Source organism: Glandiceps talaboti, chromosome 3 (assembly GCF_964340395.1).
Source record: "Glandiceps talaboti chromosome 3, keGlaTala1.1, whole genome shotgun sequence".
Classification (NCBI taxonomy): domain Eukaryota; kingdom Metazoa; phylum Hemichordata; class Enteropneusta; family Spengelidae; genus Glandiceps; species Glandiceps talaboti.
In genome coordinates, this window is record NC_135551.1 from 29,765,950 (window position 1) to 29,784,952 (window position 19,003).

At 34.6% G+C, this 19,003-nt stretch overlaps 1 protein-coding gene across 3 annotated transcripts in view; it reads right to left on the reverse strand.

Annotated features, from left to right (window-relative positions):
- Positions 1 to 1,721: 1,721 nt before the first annotated feature.
- LOC144432591 (sestrin-1-like) overlaps positions 1,722 to 19,003 on the reverse strand; it is a 112,803-nt gene continuing 95,521 nt past the window's right edge. For all 3 annotated transcript variants that reach the window (XM_078120837.1, XM_078120839.1, XM_078120838.1), the window contains exons 8-12: positions 13,886 to 14,021; positions 11,145 to 11,278; positions 7,640 to 7,749; positions 6,608 to 6,833; positions 1,722 to 6,174 (exon numbers count right to left, since the gene is read on the reverse strand). In XM_078120837.1, the coding sequence (XP_077976963.1) occupies positions 6,088 to 6,174; positions 6,608 to 6,833; positions 7,640 to 7,749; positions 11,145 to 11,278; positions 13,886 to 14,021 (693 nt within the window). In that variant the 3' untranslated portion in view covers positions 1,722 to 6,087. The remainder of the gene's footprint in view (positions 6,175 to 6,607; positions 6,834 to 7,639; positions 7,750 to 11,144; positions 11,279 to 13,885; positions 14,022 to 19,003) is intronic.

Sequence of the window (19,003 nt, forward strand, 5' to 3'; positions counted from 1 at the left end):
TTCCTGGTTTTTGAAATTACTCTACTAAATCTAAGTGGATCTTATATATAAACCGATGGTGTAATCACATCACTATGTGACCCACATTGGAGGGTGGTCAATTCTCGGTACCTGAAATAGAATATTACTGCCTAGACGCATCATAAAAATAACGAACATTCGATTTCTTGGTCGACACTATAACTTCCGGTTCGTGTGCTACACATGCATTACTATAGGCCTGCACGACCCTCTAGCATGAGGTAAAATGCCATTGCAGGTACCAAGAATTACAAGTGCCTTGGAGATCCACTTACAAGTAACACCACTGTTGGTAATTTCAAAAGCAGAGACTTCAGTGCTTCTGAGAGCAAATGCCCTGGCTTGGTGTAGAGCTTCCTAAGATAATAATACACAGACAATTAATTGTTTTGGGCTACAACTCATCCTAGTTGTTGTTAACAGTTCAATGAAATCACACTCTCATGGAAGTCTTGGCAATCCTTGCAATCAGAGATTGGGAACCCTCAACAACTAACAAAATCCTCCATATATAACAGCATTTGCACAATATTCATAGTGACTTTAGGTGCCACAATTTCAAAACAAAAAAACTGGGAAATTCATTTGGGGACTGGAATTTGGGATCCTTCATTGAATGCATACAATTAATTCACAATATTCAAAATGGATTCTTTGGGTTCTGAACAGAACAGCTATGTTCTTGACATCATACATCTCCTCAACAGTCTAACTTTCACAAAGGCCATTTATATTTTGGATTACTTTCTGATCTTTCTCGGAAACTATGGGATAATGGTAAGGCACTTTAATGTGCTACATTGTAGACAATGCCTTTACCTGTGAAGTGACCAAAACCTTTGGATTGACACTAATGGAAACAGTATTTTCCTTCCTGGCTGAGGTGAGAATATTTGTGTTTGATATATCTGTATATGGCAAATTTATTCAGTGATGGACATGTCCATATATGGTAGTTTCTTAAAACATGTCCATATGTGATACTTTCTTATAACGAGTCCAAATATAGACAAATCTATAAATGCATCAATCTATGGAATATTAATTTGTTCACAAAAATGTATACTTTCGAAATACCATCATACCCAGGAAGTCGTTTTCCATTTTCAAGTAAGCAGTTTCCATGTTCAAGTCAAAGTTTGTTGTTCATTCAACAGACATACTATGCTAGGAGTTTCGCAATGGAGTGTTGGCAGAAATGGGTTCAATTTTAGGACAGTTCTTACTTTGCAAATACTAGATTCTTACACACCAATTATCGTGATATGTCTAGCCAATTTCTTTTCTTTCTGTTCAGTTCCATTTGAGAGAGTTTTGATGGTGGGATACTGACTAACACCTTTCATACATCTGCAGCCAAATCAACGGACATGGCACCAATAATGACAAGAAGCATACTTTACAAAAGTTTTCTTTTTTTGTGTGTGTTGTAAAAATTATAATACATTATCTTTGTACATAAACAACAATCTCTAAAGCTACATTGAGTATATCAATGCCAAACTACCTCTCCCCATGCAAAATAATTCACATCATTACCACACTATATGTTTGGAAAATATGGCCATTTTCTCTTAACTGGGGAGGGTATGTCATTAATACTGCCAAATAACACAATGTCTTTCTGTCTGAAATACAACAGATTTATCCAATCAGAGAAATTATGTATTAATTCATTAAAAGACAGTAAGGAATGCAACTTCAAGTTTTCAAACAATTTACAATATTGCTGCTGTTTATTTCTGTTATTGTCATTAAAAATGTGCTCTGGCAATTAGCAATAATATACAAACAATTTAATGGTGACAAAATCCTTTCAACTTTTCCACTTACAATTGAAACTGGCTGAATTGAACTATACAACACCACACTGAGCCTAAATGCTGTCAAGTATCACAAAAGATGAGTCTTACATATTAGGTGTCTGTGAAACAAGTTATTAAATTCAGTAATATAAATGGAATACCATATATTTTGGTATATTCCCTGTATGTTTTTTTTTTCTTTCGAGCAGGTAACATGATTACAGAGGCATAGAGGTGACATGATTTTCACCATCAGACTTTTAGTGGACAGGATAGATGATATCTGAATTCTGTTTCATCTAATGGAAACTACTTTGAAATGTTATGTTTGTTTGATTGAAAAAATACTCTCAAAGGAAAATTCTAGTCAGACTTGTTTTGCCTTAAGTACACCTACTATAATTAACTTGCATGTGATTTTAACAGATAAAATAGCACCTTGGTAACTTACTCAACTTTGAAATCTTGTAAAAGAAGCCCTACTGTACTTGCATGTATTCTGCTATTTGAGAATTTCCTGTAGAGGTTTCTGGGAAAACTTTTCAAGAAATAACATCACAGTTACCACAATCTCTTTGTTTTGACAGGATTTCAAAGTTGAAGAAGTTACCAGATTGCAGTTTATCACCAAATTGTTAAAATTATATTTAAGTTGGTGGCAATAATCACTACAAGAATACTAAAGGCAGAAATAAGCTTGACTTTTCAATATGGACTCAGGATGGGAGACTCTCAGGACACGCATGCAGTGTTGTATGGTTAACAATTCTAAACCAATGGTCTGGAATGTAATACTGATACACTAAATTTCTCTAGTGTAGACCAGTAAGTTCTCAATTGTAAAACTACTCTGGGAAAAGAACTGAGGGATTCATTTAAACTGCAATATGGAGCTGTTACCATGGAGTGAAATATTTTCTACCCGGTATAGAGACAATTAATCAGTTGTAGGAGGGTCAAAAATTATTCACAACTACTGTTTACTAAAAAGGGGCTTACTTATTATCATATCACTAGAGCAGTATTGGTTTTTATTTTTGTTTTTTTCTATTCTGTGACACTATATATATATGTATATATTTCTTTTGTGTCTGGGTATGTATGCTAGTTCTTAATAACTAGATTTAAACAGAAATATGAACTCACAATGCCTCAATGATCAATAGAATTCTGACTACTTGCAACAATATAGATTTTTGTCTAGAGCTCTTATTTACTTTCTTATTACTGGCCAAAAACTAAGAAGGTTTTTGATTTCTTCTGTGACTAAATTTCCATAGGTCTTACTCCTGGCAGTGAATGATGTCTCACAACTATAATGATCCACCTTTCTACCCCTATAGTTGAATTGGTATACACCACTTCCTTTGTTTTAGCAGATCAGTCAATTTTAGGTGGGGTATAACAGTAACTCGTTACCACGACTGTGGTATGCAAATATTATTCCATTTTTAAGTATATAAATTTAGGTTTTCTACCTAAGTAACCTGTTTTTAGGTTGTTTAAATGAAGACTTGAGATAATTTACATGTAAATTTGCCTCCAGCAATACTTATCTTAGAAATACAAACATAACACTAAAAATTAATATAAAAAAAAAATCATTTCCAGTAGGACTATAACCGATAAATTATAATACTGATATTGATGTACATGTACACGAAAATTAACACTATGGCAACTGCAGAAATCAATGTACATGATCCAAAAACAAAAACAATTGGTCTTCATCTAGAAAAAGTAAACTGCATAAAAAAAAGAGTGCTGATACAAAATGAGACACATCTACTCAGTAGAGTAAATATGTTAAATATGCAAGATATGTAAATCTATACCCTAGGGAACTAGTTTTTGCTTGTTTGTTTGTATATTTCATGCCTCAATACATGCTCCAAAAATGGCATCATCTTGAAAACATTTAATACATCTATCCAGTGAACAGCACCACCTAGCAGTAGTCTGGAGTCGAGTTTAAGATGGCGACAGTGAACAGCACCATCTAGCACCATCTAGCAGTAGTCTGGAGTCAGGTTTAAGATGGCGACAGTGAACAGCACCATCTAGCAGTAGTCTGGAGTGGAGTTCAAGATGGCGACAGTGAACAGCACCATCTAGCAGTAGTCTGGAGTAGACTTCAAGATGGCTGCACCAAATTAAATGCACAATGGCAATGTGTGTTTAGAGAGGGTGCTGTTCATTGGAAAGATGTACTCTTAAAGCACATAGGAGTTTAACAATGTCATTACTTGCTGTACAGGTTTTTAGTTCATTTTTTGAGTCTTTTATATATTTTTTTTGTTTGTTTGACAAATTTTTTATTTCTTTCTGATAACAATGACTGTTATATTATATACAACTTACAAGAATCATGTTGACTTCAATTGAAATAAGCTATTACAGTTTAGGAAAAAAAACACAGCACCATTTCAGTAATAGATATTCCCTATTTGTTCGACCCCAGATCCTTGAAAAGTGGATTGACCCCATATCAGAAAACAAAGAGGGTCATCCTAATATCAAGGGACAGTGGGGGGAGGAATCATTATCATCATTTTGGAATCGCAGTCAAGAACTATGACAGAATACCTGCATGGGTTGCTATGTTGTGACATACTATGTGATGACATTGTTGCTTGTCATCTGTTTCCTCTATTGTGACTTTCTGAGAAAGCACTGTCAATTAGTTTGTCATTTTAAAAATGCAGCAGAGGGTAAACACTGTTGTGTTAGATGACTTCATTTAAAAAAAGAAGAAGTTTGGGTAGTATAATTAAAATGTTGTGACTGTGGATTGGTATGGAGATGGTGAAAATCCTTCATCTAAGGTTACTTCTTACAATTTGTTAACTAATATACCAAAACACAAAACACTTTCTTGCTGTCAAATACCAATCAATATTTACTGACTGTTTTTTTTTGGTTTTAACAGGAGCTTGACTGGTTGAGATTTGGAAATATCAAAGAGAAATTTCTGATGAAACTGAAAATGTAAAATATGTTTCCAGCAGCAGGATATCTGTCATAATCCTTGACCTTTAACCTTTGATCTTTCAACTCTGAATACTGTGTACTACTAGCAATCTAACCTACATTGTAAACTCTAATATGCTGGATTCTAATTACTAACACTAAAGACTGTATTTCTTAGTTGTATGGCCTATTATCTAATAGTAATGTCATATCAGCTCCTGACAATGGGCTTGTAATTATTCTTGTCTTCCAATCATGTCTGTGATAACAGAAACTTTGACAATTTAATAGATTGGTATTTCAAGATGATCGGTTAATGCTTTTGTTTCCTTGGTTACGACCTTTATCAAGTAATTGATGACTCAATCTGATTGGTTAATGCTGTTGTTACCTTGGTTACAACCTTTATCTCAAATTATTGTTGGTTCAATATGATTGGTCAATGATGTTGTTGTTCCCTTGTAATTGGTTATGATCTTAATCAAGTGACTGATGGTGTTATCTGATTGGTTAGTATTGGTTTCCAAGGTTACAATCAAATGAATGGTTCAATCAGATTTGCTCATGACATCATCAATGGAAGATCCAAAGTGATTGGTGAACAATGCTACTATCCAGCTTGCGATCAATTGATTCCTTCAATGTGAAGGGGACATCCTTTTCAGAAATGGATTGGTTAATCTGATTGGCTAACAATGATACTAACTCAGTTTTGATCACCATCTCAACCAATTATGTCTCTTATCTGATATCACCACAAGAAAGGAAGACTGATTGATACCATAGTGGTATTTTTCTTCAAAGGTAGTTATATCAAGGTAATAGAACTAGTAAATTATTCTAAATCAGTCACAATATGCACCTTTGTGAAAATTTTAGGTCCTTTCAAAAGACACAAATTTTGTATTATTCTACAATGGCATTCACACCTATGTCATTTAACTTAATATTCTTATCAGACTGCTGGAAAATTGTAACTATAATAAAAGTCAAACATAGCAATAACACATACACTCATGATAATGCATACAGGTAGTAATCTCCCTTTGTTTTTGTTTGTAGTTTTTGGAAGCACACATCACATAACAGTATGTGGCTATGATTATTGCAATATATAAAGGGGGGCATCACATCTCTTGTTGCTTTACTGTCACACATCAATTGCTCAATGATCTTGCAGTGCATTTTAGCTTAGCGTTTCTTGGTACGGTAGGTAGCAAAGGATGCAGTAGCCACAGGAACAAGCTGTCGTTGTGTTGACTGTCGTTGATTTGATTGTTCATTTTGTTCCTCATGTCATGTACTTCATGACAGCCTTCAATGCGTAGAGAAGTTCTGCCTGCATGCGAGCTTCAAGTATCATCACATTAACATGAACCTAGTGGGGGAGAGTAACACATAGAAATGGCAACATATTATTGGACAGCTTAGGAGTGTATCCCAGATTTTCTCAAATCTTGATCTCTCGGAAGAAACTCAAGAAATGTATAACTTTGTGTGCAATCAAGCTATAATAACAGAAATTAATCAAATTTAACATCTTGTGAAGAAGATTGACAGATTTCACACAAAGTGACTTGTAAGAATAACTTGATACACACAAGGGTTTACCAGGAAATTTCAGAAAAGTCATGCAATACACCTTAATCTGGTTATCAGAAAGACAAAAGATTTGATAGTTTGGCCACTAGGGGGTGCTGTTCAGAAGCCAGACTTCAATCAACTTGAAGCATATGCCATGGGTTTTACCATTTTACGATTTATGGATTATATAATCAATGTGAGAGACTGTAACATGAATCTAAACCTACCTTTTCTGAGTGCTTGAATCCCCTCCAGAAACCATCAAAGTGTTTCTTGGTGGTTCTTTCTGGGAAGCAAGTGGCGGTTTTAATGTATGCTTTCAAACTCCTCTCTAACAGCTGGTTAACTTCACCATAGTCGTAATCATCATGTCGAATACCAAACATACAATGAATATAGTTCCAAATACCTCGCCTCAGACTGGACGTATCAACATTAGTTTGCATACCCATACTGTCAATTTAAAACCACAAATTCAAACATTATACATAACATATTTAGTACAAGATTTCAGTTGAATTTATTTTACTTTACATTTCCTATGTAAAAATTAATATAATGGCTAATGCCGGATTGGGATTAAAATCTGGGCATGAGAAACAGTTGTCTGAAGGAGCTATAAAAAAATCTGGTCCAGAACAAAAAAATGGTCTTTCTGTATACATAAATTTTAATCCAAATATGAAGTGGGCCTTTAATACATTTGACCACATATGACAATATATTTTAATGACAATATATATACTGGTAATCTCTTGACATTCTTTACTATTCACAAATGACATGACTTTTCATTGATTGGCGATATAGCAATCCAGATGCAGTGATTTAACTTGTAACTTTTATTGTCATTATACCCAGGTCTGAGAAAATAGGTAGTCATACCTAGGTCTGTGAAAAAAATACAATCATACCTAGGTTTGTGAAAATAGGTAAAATCATACCTAGGTCTGTGAAAAAAGGTACAATCATACCTAGGTCTGTGAAAATAGGTAACTAGGTCTGTGGAAAAAATACAATGCCACCTAGGTCTGTGAAAAAAGGTATAATCATACCTCGGTCTGAGAAAATAGGTAATCATACCTAGGTCTGTGAAAAAAATACAACACCACTTAGGTCTGTGAAAAAAGGTACAATCATACCTAGGTCTGTGAAAATGTATGATTACACCTAGGTATGTGAAAATGTATGATTATACTTAGGTCTGTGATCATGAAAAGTATAACTGACAAGAAAGAAATACTTAACAAGGTACTTACGTGTTATAGGTAAGATCTTGGGCTACTCTGAATTTATCATCAAGGAGTGATCCGATGTCAGAATAGAGTCTATTTACCAATGAAAATCCATGGTCCTCCCATGAATAGTCCTAAACCAAACAATATGATTCAATAGTTAGACACGTCTCAAATTCGATGCTATGTTTTCAACATTGTTATTAAAAATACCACCAATGGCGTTGTAGCACAACTGTAGTTTTTAAAAATGTTTATCCATATGCTAGTCTATGTTGCTATGGGCGTGGTCTTGTTGCTAGGAAAATTTACATACATTTTTTGAATGTTTATTCAATTGTCTATTAAACCCTGTTGTTATCTTTGTGAAATACACCACCGTTTGGCTGTTGCTATGGGCATGGTCATGGTTACTAGGGTATTTGCATACATTTTTTGAATGTTTATTCATCTGTCTTTCTATTCCTGTTGTTATCTTTGCAATATACGTGATTATTTGGCTGTTGTTATGGGCGTGGTCTTGTTGCTATGCAAATTTACATACATTTTTTGGATGTTTATTCAATTATCTATTAAACCCTATTGTTATCTTTGTGAAATACACCACCGTTTGGCTGTTGCTATGGGCGTGGTCATGGTTGCTAGGGTATTTGCATACATTTTTTGAATGTTTACTCACTTGCTTACCAGATGATGTTGTTATTTGACCAAAATATACTGCCATTTGGTTGTTGCTAAAGGGTGTGGTCATGGTTGCTAGGGCCGATTTTGTCAAAATATTTTGAAGAAAATCTGCAGAATAACAGTTTCAGAAACATCTTGCCAAGTTTCAGACTAATTGACCAAGTACTTTTTGAGATATAAGTTTTTGACCAAAAATGAACATTTTTACACCTAATTTGCATATCACTCATGGAATCATGGTATGCTTAATGTTTCTTCGTCCATACATCCCTAGATACATTCCCATTAAATTTCAGCCCAATCTGCTCAGTAGTTTTAGAATTAAAGATTTTTAACCAAAAAGACACATTTTTAGCCCTAATTTGCATATCACTGATGGAATCATCCCGTCATGAACAAATCTTACTTTACACCCCCTTAAGAATGTTCCCACCAAATTTCGCACCAATCTGCCCAGTAGTTTCTGAGTTTAAGTTTTTTGACCAAAAATCACATTTTTTGACCCAAATCACACACCTGTGATGCGATCATTTTGATTTGAACAATTTCCCAACTAGACACCCAAAGTAATGGACCCACCAAATATCGTGGCAATCGGTTCAGCGGTTTTTGACTTTAAGTTGTTTACACACACACACACACACACACACACACACACACACACATCCACACACACAGACAGACAGACAGACGCCGGGCGATCCCTATAGCACTACTGAACAAGTTCAGTTGTGCTAAAAAGGGGAACAATCACTCAAGGAAATAAAGGTATTTCATAAACTCTGGGTTCTGGAGTCATTTCATGATATCACATCACATGATTACCAAGAAACATCAACTCCATTTCACCATTTCCCATCAACAATAGCCAATATTCAGCTGATAGAGGGTGCTGTCATACAGCACACCCACTATAAAATCTGTTCAATTTAGATGATATTCAAGGGTCTGATGAATTGTAATTTTTTATGTTTTTTTTAGAAGATCATGGACTGCATTGCAAAATAGTCTGTCAGAGATTAACGATAACATATTATTCTTGTTGACTAAACCAGACTGAGTACGTAGGTAATGGGTATCATCATTTCCTGTTGTATTCTACTAAAATAAATGATATCTTGATAGGAATGACTGCTTTTGACGTCACCAAATTCACGCTACATTTACTTGGTTTCAAAATGTATCAAAAACAGTAATATCGCGATATGCATGACTAGCTCAATGATGTAAATCCGTCAGGAGTTTATGCAATTTCCAAGTATTTCCTACATAATTGTTATGTGTACAATAAAACCCACTCTCTCTCATTAGTGAAGTTATTATACAGTTAAATTGGATTATTGATTTAACCAGAAATAATTAATGTGTAGAGTATTAGATTACGTAGTAAAGGCTGGCTAAATATTGCATCATCACTTGATCTATACTCAGTCTACAGTTGCCATCATGAGGGCAAGGCATGTTATCTGCATGCTAGTTACACTTGATCTATACTCAGTCTACAGTTGCCATCATGAGGGCAAGGCATGTTATCTGCATGCTAGTTACACTTGATCTATACTCAGTCTACAGTTGCCATCATGAGGGCAAGGCATGTTATCTGCATGCTAGTTACACTTGATCTATACTCAGTCTACAGTTGCCATCATGAGGGCAAGGCATGTTATCTGCATGCTAGTTACTATTTCATTAATATGCTAATATTGACAACTTTCCTTTCAGAGTCTTTGTCAGTATCACCCAGAAACTGATGTAACTCTAGTCTAGTCTCTTTTCATTCATTTTTACAATGAATTTGTTTTGACTTGCACCTGAAGCTGGGGTGGGTAGGTGGTAATGGGTTATACAAAAACATCGATTCCTTTACTTTCTGTTTTCAAGGAAGGGATGGGGTTAAGCCTGACAGATGATCAATTACTTGTACTCTTACATTTTAAATACTTGACTGGTACAGCTATATAAAGTACTAACAAGATTAAAACAACAGAATAACACCTATATAAATCTCCATGTTGCCTTAATAACTGACTTCATCTCACAACTTTCTGAATTGCTCTTTTTTTTCATCTTTCATCTTCCCGGATTATCCAAAAAAACTGACTGACTGACTCCAGTGTTTTTGTTAAGGGTGTATTAAAGCAGGTAAAATGTACTTGAGTTCCCCTGTCATTTTACCGAGGTTCCCCCCCAAATTATGGTACAATGTATCGGAAACTGTTCCACGTTTACTATAATCTCTCTTTCTGTTACTGGGGTTCTCAACCTCTGATAATTTTCTATAATTAAGAAAGTTCATTATATTGTTATTAATATCACAAGTTTAATATAACCCTATCTTTACTAAGAACCTAAGCTCTATAAAAAAAATAAAGATTATACAAAATTAGAGCCAAAAGAAAGATGCCAACAAAAACTGTACAGCTGTAGAGCCCTATCAAAATAGAGATGTCATCAAAGTACATACCAGCTATAACAAATAAATTAAAACGTAAATACATATACATACATGTATCACTTGATCACTTGAATATAATTTACCTTACTTTACTTTATTTACTACTATTTAAATTTATACTACCAGCATGTTTTTACACAGACACACAATCTACTAGAATTAATCATAAAATACCGAAGGTCAGGACAAGGATTGTTGCCAATAAATCATTCTTAGGTTTGTATTACAAACATTTTAAGAAAGAGAGGATTTTGAATCTATCTCTTAAATATAAATTCATAAGCATACTTCTTATTCTGTATACCACATTACTTGAAAATCAAGTGATCCATTCAAGACAGACTGATAGGACTAAACCAAAGTGAATGAAACAGAGGGGTGGTAGCATACCTGGACTCTGAATGTTGGAATGGTTGACATTGATCCCCTCTTAGCAAAGTCCTGGTAGGTAAAATCTGCATCTTCTATGTATTTGGACAGATCAGCTTTCAAATGGTTTACTTGTTCTTCTGACTGTGGTAATACTGCAATGACAAACAGCATATGGTTCTGTCACAGTACATCAAATATCAAATATAAGTATAAATATCAGAATGGACAAAGATATACAGATGTGAGGTGTTGTGGACAGATGATCAGTAATATTGTAATGACATACATCACACAAACACTGTCAAATCAACAGACTACATGTTATATACAAACTGGAATGGATGATGATGAATACAGATGTGAGGTGATTATGACACTGCAAAGCAGGCTGGGAGTCACTGCAAAGCAGGCTGGGCATCACTGCAAAGCTGGCTGGGCATCACTGCAAAGCAGGCTGGGAGTCACTGCAAAGCAGGCTGGGTGTCACTGCAAAGCAGGCTGGGTGTCACAGCAAAGCACTGTGCAATTGGGGTGCCCTTGCACATTGATCAACCCCTCCCACATCTGTATCAGAGGAGGCTGGTGAGGGCAGAACAACACAACATGTCTCGTACAGTCTATCTCTATAAATGAGAACAATTCTCATAAAAAGTGTCATAATTTCATACTGATAAATAAAATCTCCTTAAATTTCCCTTGGTTTCCTCTCACAATGAGGATTAACGGTTGGGATGTTGAGCAAGAGTGGGGGATGAAGAGGGACAGCAGATGTTTTTGTGATTTCAACTTCTCGCTGACCAATGATCTACATCACTTTTAATGCGAGGGAGAAGTGAGGTGGGGATGCGTGGTATAGGATGATAGAAAGAAATATGACTTTGTCAATGATTGCTAGAGTCAGATAATGTCATTAGTATCCAGCAACTAGAAAAGTATTCCAGTGTGTGTATGTCTTGTTTCCGTTACTATGGATACAAAATTGGCATTTTGGTAAGGAGCAGCATCACTTCATGAGGTGGGGATTGGAGATGGGGGAATGTGATACATACAATGATAGAATGAAATCTGACTTTGTCAAAGATTGCTAGCTTCAGATAATACCATTAGTGTCATGCAACTAGAGAAGTATTCCAGTGTGTGTATGTCTTGTTTCCGTTACTATGGTTATAAAAGTCGGCTTTTAAGTATGGAGTGATCAAATGTATGTCGATGACGTAAATGGCATTTGAGCTTGTCCTGAGTAATTGAAATCAATAACAATCTAAGTGAAAATGGTGATTTCTTGTTCTCGGTGCAGACTACTATAAAAAATACTTGTTTTATACTAAAACACAGTTGCCACCTGATACCATAACTAACACCTTCTTCAGACTCTATTTTACGTCACACACTATACCTACTGAAAGGGATTTTAACATCTCCATGGCTGAATAACAAGATTTCTACTTTAACAAATCTCTCTCTGTAATTCAATGTTTTGTTCTTTGACAGCCCTTGTAGGGACCCACCTTTACAACCGATTCTAAACTGAAATTCACAATTTGACAGCCCTTGTAGGGATCATCTTTACAACCGATTCTAAACTGAAATTCACAATTTGCATTTTAAATGTCATCATACATGTGTCTGATGTTTCTATTCCAAGTCACCGCATTTAAACTTTTTTACAGTATTTTGGTGACAACACTGCCAACACATTTTATGAGAGGATCAAAATAAAATCTGTCCATGAAGTTGTTTGGCAGGATACTACACACTGACTTTCAAATAAATCACTTTATTGTCATGTTCATTATTCCTATCAAACTTTAACCTACGATATAATAATTAATATCACCCATGGAAGGCTTTCTTAACTCTATCTCAAGTTTGGTGAGGTAGGGCTTACAGAGAAAGCTAAATAATCTTATCTCAGGGTTTGGTGAGGTCGGGGTTACAGAGAAAGCTAAACAAATTTATCTCAAGTTTGGTGAGATAAGATGATATTGGCATGGGAAGTAAACTGCTTTACTCACCCCTCTAAAAACATTCTTTTCACACTTTGTATCACCCAAACAATTGAATATAGGTAAACATGTACTTTACCGGGGGTGGAGGGGTGGGGGGTGGGGGGTGGGGTGTTAGGATGAAGGTTGGTAGGGTGGGATAGCCATAGAACTTAGTTACTTTTATCATTTTTTTTCCAGTTGAGAAATATATTTGTCAATACACAAATGCAACTAAATATGCCACTAATCACTGAAAACACTTTATCTTCTGTAATGGATGGCTATTACTAGCAGTAACCTTTGATAAGAGAATTCCTTAGTTCTCATTTAATATAAAATAGACCATATAAATCGTCATTGAAATGCCCATAGCCATCAACACCCACTACATAACTAGATAATACAGATTATAGTGTCTAAGGAATACATTTCCTAAGATAATGTGTAATAATTTATATTTTACAAATACGGTACTTATTATCATAAAAGACCAGAATATAATGAGGAATAACTCAATTTCTGTAAACTGTTGAATACTACATTTTCAACAGTTTTATCTATCCATTTCGCTATTTTTGTTATTTCCTACACATCTTTCTCATTGCATAAATGGATCATTACACAGAAACATTGTACAAATGTAGTTGTTATTCCATATTGGTATAAGGAGCAACAGCAATGTGTGACACAGCAATGGCACAATCTGAATCTTTCAGACTAGCGGTGCAGTAGTGGGGAAAAGAAAAGTTGCCAAATCTGATAATCACTTACATTCAACACTTTGTTTTTCTATTCTTTCAAATCTCTTGACCATCTCTTCTTGTGTAGGTTCCTCAGCTTCTGATTCTTCTAGTCTCTTCATCTTCTGTACAAGTTCTTCCACACCACCCTCTGGACTGTCCAGTTCCTGTCACATCAAACAAAAGTCGTCATATTAGAGGCTAATTTTCCATTATTTTGAAGGGAATAATAATAACAATATAATAATAATAAACATTTATATAGCGCCATATATCCACGACAGTGCTCATAGGTGCTTCAGATTTCAAATAAATCAAAAGGTACTGCACAGGAAAAAAATTACAAGTATGGCTGAAAAAGGTAAAAACTTAATTAAAAAAAAAAAAAAAAAAAAAAAAGTAGTGCAGAAACATTGTCTCAACAAAGGTAAAACACTATTTTATAAAAATGGGAACGTTACAATGATTTAAAATGATTTAACGAGGTTTTGACTATGTTTTTGCTATGATTGGGGTTTCACAGTAATGGTAATGCGGGGTGGGGGTGGATGGTGTTGTTGTTATCAGGTAATACCGCCATAGATTGCTATATCTTGGGATCTTGTCAGTTTTGGTGACTGGGAAACTTGGGTATGTTGGCCTACTTCGTTGTGCTCGCCCTTTATAGCTAAAATGCTGCAAATCAATTCTCGGTACCTGAATAGCATTTCGACTCATGCTAGAGGGTCAAAATAGAACAAACTAGAGGGTCAAAATAGAACAAACTAGAGGGTCAAAATAGAACAAACTAGAGGGTCAAAATAGAACAAACTAGAGGGTCAAAATAGAACAAACTAGAGGGTCAAAATAGAACAAACTAGAGGGTCAAAATAGAACATGCTAGAGGGTCAAAATAGAACAAGGTAGAGGGTCAAAATAAAACAAGCGAGAGGGTCAAAATAGAACAAGCTAGAGGGTCAAAATAGAACAAGCTAGAGGGTCAAAATAGAACACGCTGGAGGGTCAAAATAGAACAAGCAGGTCAACTTATTGTTAAGTTTTTTTCTTTTCTGATGTGTTTACATACCCAAGTATCACATGGACAATAAAGATATTATTATTATTATACTTATTTTGTTTTGAAAAAGTGACAGTTATAATACGAGAGTACTTCTATCAATTTTTTTCATCAAAGGTTGTGGAATAGATGCTCACAAGGAGAAGGAATTTTATCTATTCATAGTTGAGTTTACATGTTGAGAAACGCTGACTTAAAGTTTAAGAGTGAGAGCTAGTAAACCACACACCTGGTAGGACCACTGGTAATATTCATATAAAGTGAAGAATTTCAAGTTACATGTTATGTATCACAAATCTTGAGATTACAGGTTTATGTAATGATGGGGTTCATGTTAGTTTATGTCATTTTCTGTAAACCTACATGCCATCAATTCCTATTATGTGTGAAAAACACTTACAATGTAAAAACTTAGGGCAAAATAGAAGAACAACATTATGACAAGGAATCTAAAGGGAACATAAATCCTGGCATAAATAACAAGGACAAATACCAATGTTGTCAGGCAGCTGGCCAACCCTATAAATCTAGGTAATAACATGGATGCTATGAAGTGTTAGACTAGAGGCCTACGTTCATCTAAGTAGGTCAAAACTGCACTATAAACTTTACATTTAAGACCACCAATGAAATTAATAGACTCGTGGCATACTGTGTATTTGCAATGTACCAACACATTAACATGACCTAGCCAGGGGACTGTGTCAAATCAATATTGGTATACCATATATATATGACTTTAACTAGCCAGACATGTACAAATATTAATGCAAGCCACAGCTATATTACCCCACTCTATCAAGCTGTTTACAGGTATTTGCCACAACATTACATGTACACATGACGTAAAAGCCTCCTTTGTGTCTGTTGCATTCACTCTTCTTAGAATCTTACAACTTGGCTGACTAGCCAGACGTCACAGGTACACAAATTTAATATTAATGTAATACAAAGTTATATTGCCCACTTTAGCAGGCTGTTTACAGGTATTTGTCACAACATTAAAAGCCTCCCTAGTGTCTGTTGCAGTCACTCTTCTTATATGTCTTATAACATAGCAGGTAAATGCCAAGTTTGACCTATACATGGTGTCACAGGTCACAGGTCATCAGGTCATACAGCCGAGACATATTGCAAAATTGTTCTGTAAGACTATATAATCCAAATTGTTCTTACAATTTGACAAAATTAGTTTGAATTTGAACACAATATAATGATCAGACATGTCTTCCATTAGTGACATATACACTTGTCATATTATTTTAATAGTGTGACTTGTCACTGTATAGTGTGTCATTTCCTATTCCTGATGTCTGTAGACTGTTCATAATGTCACTTATGTATTGCCCATATTAGACTAGTTCCTATACGGTATCATTACAATTTACACCTCCACTCACAGTCTAGTTTCTATACGGTATCATTACAATTTACACCTCCACTCACAGTCTAGTTCCTATACGGTATCATTACAATTTACACCTCCACTCATAGTCTGGTTGTATTTTGTTCCTACAAGTCTTGGAAGGCTATCCTAGTTATCCCTCATAAAGTGATGTATTTTATTCCAACAACTCATTTAATGGCTATTCAAAATATTTCTCCATAAGTGATGTATTTTGTTCCAACAAGCCTTTTAAAAGCTTTACTTCCAATATGATTGATATCAATATTTCACCATTTAATACTTTACCTGTAATCCTACCCTGATAACTTCAACCATGATAAAAAATTGCATTTTCAATCAAATTTTTTTGTGGACAAATTACTAAACTGGAATGATAGAAAATATGTACATGCTACAATCAATATCTTATTTTGATATGAAATACATCAGAACTGTGGATCATGTCAGGTACAATATCAAATTTTGAATTAACATCATAATACATGGCATTCAATATCTAATTTTGATATGATTACATTATAATACAAGGCATTCAATATCTAATTTTGATATGATTACATCATAATACATGGCATTCAATATCTAATTTTGATATGATGACATCATAATACAAGGCATTCAATATCTAATTTGAATTAATATCATAATACAAATGTACATGGCATTCAATATCTAATTTTGATATGACTTAATACATGGCATTCAATATCCAATTTTGAAATGATGACATAATACATGAAATTCAATATCTAATTTTGATATGATGACATCATAATACATGGCATTCAATATCTAGTTTTGATATGACTTAATACATGGAATTCAATACATAATTTTGATATGATGACATCATAACTGTTGAATCACGTCACCGTGCATACACTCAGACATGTAAATTGTGTCTACTCTGTACAAGTAGTCTGGCACAGATGATTGATGACTTGGAGGCCATTACTCAGCCTCATTTTGGATACACTTTCCCTACCCACCAAGTCATTTATTATCCATACCTACGAAATCTCTATGGCAACAATTCGTAGTCATTTGTATGTCAAGAGGTTTTTTGTGGCAAAGCTTGAGGATTTGAGAAACCATTACAAGTGCTGTATTAGCTGTGTACTGTACTTTTATCTGTCTGGATTCACTGCATTTATCAAATATCATCTCTCTGGCAACACTTTGCAGCTTTTATACACATCAAAGGGTGCTTTTTTGTTACGACATTTGTGAATTTATGAAGAACTGCAAGTACCTGTTTTGTTAAATTTTACTGCATACATTAAATACTATCCTTTTTTTTGCAACAATTTGTAGTTTTTATAGATCAAGTAGCACTCTGTATCGAAAGGCTTGTAATTTACTAACAATTACAAGTGGTGAATTAGTTAAAGTATCTGCCCAAACTTGACTACATCTAATTCTGTCTCCATGGCAACAAATGCTGCCTTTACATCCACCTTTTCTCTCTCCTTTTTAGCAAGGATTTGTGATTCAATGAACAATGTAAGTATTGTGTTGGATGAAATATCTGTCCATAGTTTACATTACACACTAAACCATTGTTCAGAAAGATTTAAATCCTGTATGAATCCAAATTTCCGGTTTTTGTGGAATATTTTCAATGAAATTTTTAAGATTTTAATAAATAGAAGGATCTGATATGAATGAATGTTATGGCTGATGGTAAGATGAAGATATCCACTACATGCATACAGCTTTCTACATGTGAAGGCTAGCTGTAGGAGTGTTCGTATGTGGATTTCAGACTAGACTAGGCTAGCTGTACGAGTGTTCCTATGTGGATTTCAGACTAGACTAGGCTAGCTATAGGAGTGTTCCTATGTGGATTTCAGTAGTTTTAGAAAATCCCATTTTAAATCCAATGTTGATATAATTTGTACATTGTTTTATTTCTATTCACACAGTTTCAGGCAGAAATACCTATTCAAGTTATAGGCAGAATATTTGCTTTCCTAAATACAAGCAAGGCGTCAATCTAATTTTACAAATTGTACCTTCTATGGAAAGTTCTAGATATTCAAACGGGATACATGTAATCTACTCCCATTAAAAGTCAGAGGACATAGACAGGACATAAAGTGCTAACCTTATAATAAATTGTACTGAGTGACTGCATACAAATTGCATAGTTGACCTTATAGGATAATATCTCACTAGGGTTTGAAATATGAAAACAAGACAGTACACGCTATCCGAGACAAAACTGATCTAAATGTGTGAAAACTTTCCATTTTATTTTGTCTCGTCTTGTTTTGCAGCAAGCAAGTTGAAACAAGCTGACACATTGTTTTTGTGTAGACTGGAGAAGATAGGCCTGGGGTGAATAAATTGAAATACAGTGTTTTTGAATAAGATGAAATAAATATGGCAAACCTAGTTCTTCAACAATATAATTATCATTAATGTACTAAACTGATGACGGTCCTAAACACTTTTTTATTTGTGAATTAAATCAGTGAACATTGATCACAAACAAGAAAGTTGTCTGTTTGTCATCTAACAAAATGGATATTTAGCAATTGAGACAGTGACCTCATATTCAAAAGAGATGATCACACAATGTTGCAGAGCTCAACAAACAAACATTGTTCATTTAGGTCAAAACCCCCTCACCCTAAGCAAACACTCACAAGTGCAACATCAAACATTTATATATGATGTAA